The sequence below is a fragment of the Trypanosoma theileri genome (genome assembly GCF_002087225.1).
Source record: "Trypanosoma theileri isolate Edinburgh chromosome Unknown TM35_Tth_308_V1, whole genome shotgun sequence".
Classification (NCBI taxonomy): Eukaryota; Euglenozoa; class Kinetoplastea; order Trypanosomatida; family Trypanosomatidae; genus Trypanosoma; species Trypanosoma theileri.
The window spans coordinates 1-1,083 of record NW_021640150.1 but is presented as its reverse complement, the minus strand read 5'-3'; the positions used below and the strand labels follow the sequence as shown (position 1 = coordinate 1,083).

The following is a 1,083-nucleotide window of genomic DNA, read 5'->3' as shown; positions in this document are numbered from 1 at the left end:
ACCTTAGCCTTATTGGTGATAGCCATAGCATTTTGAGCGTATTCCAATGTGGAGATAGTTTCCGTCAAATTATATGCTGTAGGAGATACAGTGGCAAGCATCCAAGTCTTACTGTTACCACCAAAACTCTCTGAAAGTATTCGTGTTAACTTTGAGGCACGTAACGATATAAAGGCATCACCTCCTTTCCTATCACTGAATGAATTTAGTGCCCGACCAAGCATTAGCAAAGATTGATTGATCTTTTTGGCCTCTTCAAATGCAATTCCTGTGGATTCAGTCTTGCTCTGACGCTCACTACCAGCAAGGTCAACTAACAAAACCACACTTTCCACATCTCTCATCTCCAAAGACTCGTACTTCTGCGAAATGGTAATTTGAATAACGGCATGTGATCGCGAACTAGTCTCGTTCATCTTTGTTTCCCCTGTCTGACGGTTTGCATTACCTATTTTTAGTAGTTCAAGCATGCGTTCTAAAGTTAGTACAGGGTGGACACCAGCTCCCTTAACATAAACGCGACGTTGGTTATCCTCATGAATCTCAAGGGACTCTGGCTCCTGTCCCCGCACTCGCGGTGCTAAGAGATCACGTACCTTTTCCATGTACACTTCGACCATAGTTACGAAGAACTTAATTGTTGCCCCACTATCGGTTTCTACACGTCGCTGTGCCTCTTCAATCATCTCTTGTACAAAACGTGGAGCTATACCACAATTCTCTTTGCTGTTCAAGTCCCCAAAAAGACTGTGCGTCTTCCCACTTCCTGTTTGACCATACGCAAATAAACAGACGTTAAATCCGCCAAAAGCTTCCTTCAACATCGGTCTTCCAATCTCATCGTACAACTCATCCTGAGGTCCGGTAAATACACGATCAAATTTAAATACATCCACAGTCTTACTCCCCCCATGGTCAACCATAACAGCTTTTTTGTCATCAGGAACACTCCGTAAAACCACCTTTTCACTTTCTCGAGGAGGACAAATACGAACACTCACTTGAACACGAGCACCAGGTCCAGGGCTAACAGCATTTGCTTCTGTCATTCTTTTTTTATCACTATACTCCCTAGAGTAAAGA

At 43.3% G+C, this 1,083-nt stretch overlaps 1 protein-coding gene across 1 annotated transcript; it reads right to left on the bottom strand.

The window, feature by feature from the left end:
• Window positions 1-2: 2 nt before the first annotated feature.
• Window positions 3-1,049, bottom strand: TM35_003081000 (kinesin; the record flags this gene model as incomplete). The annotated part of the gene is made up of 1 exon (XM_029032088.1): window positions 3-1,049. A coding segment is annotated over one exon (1,047 nt), but the record flags the coding sequence as incomplete, so codon positions are not given.
• Window positions 1,050-1,083: the final 34 nt, after the last annotated feature.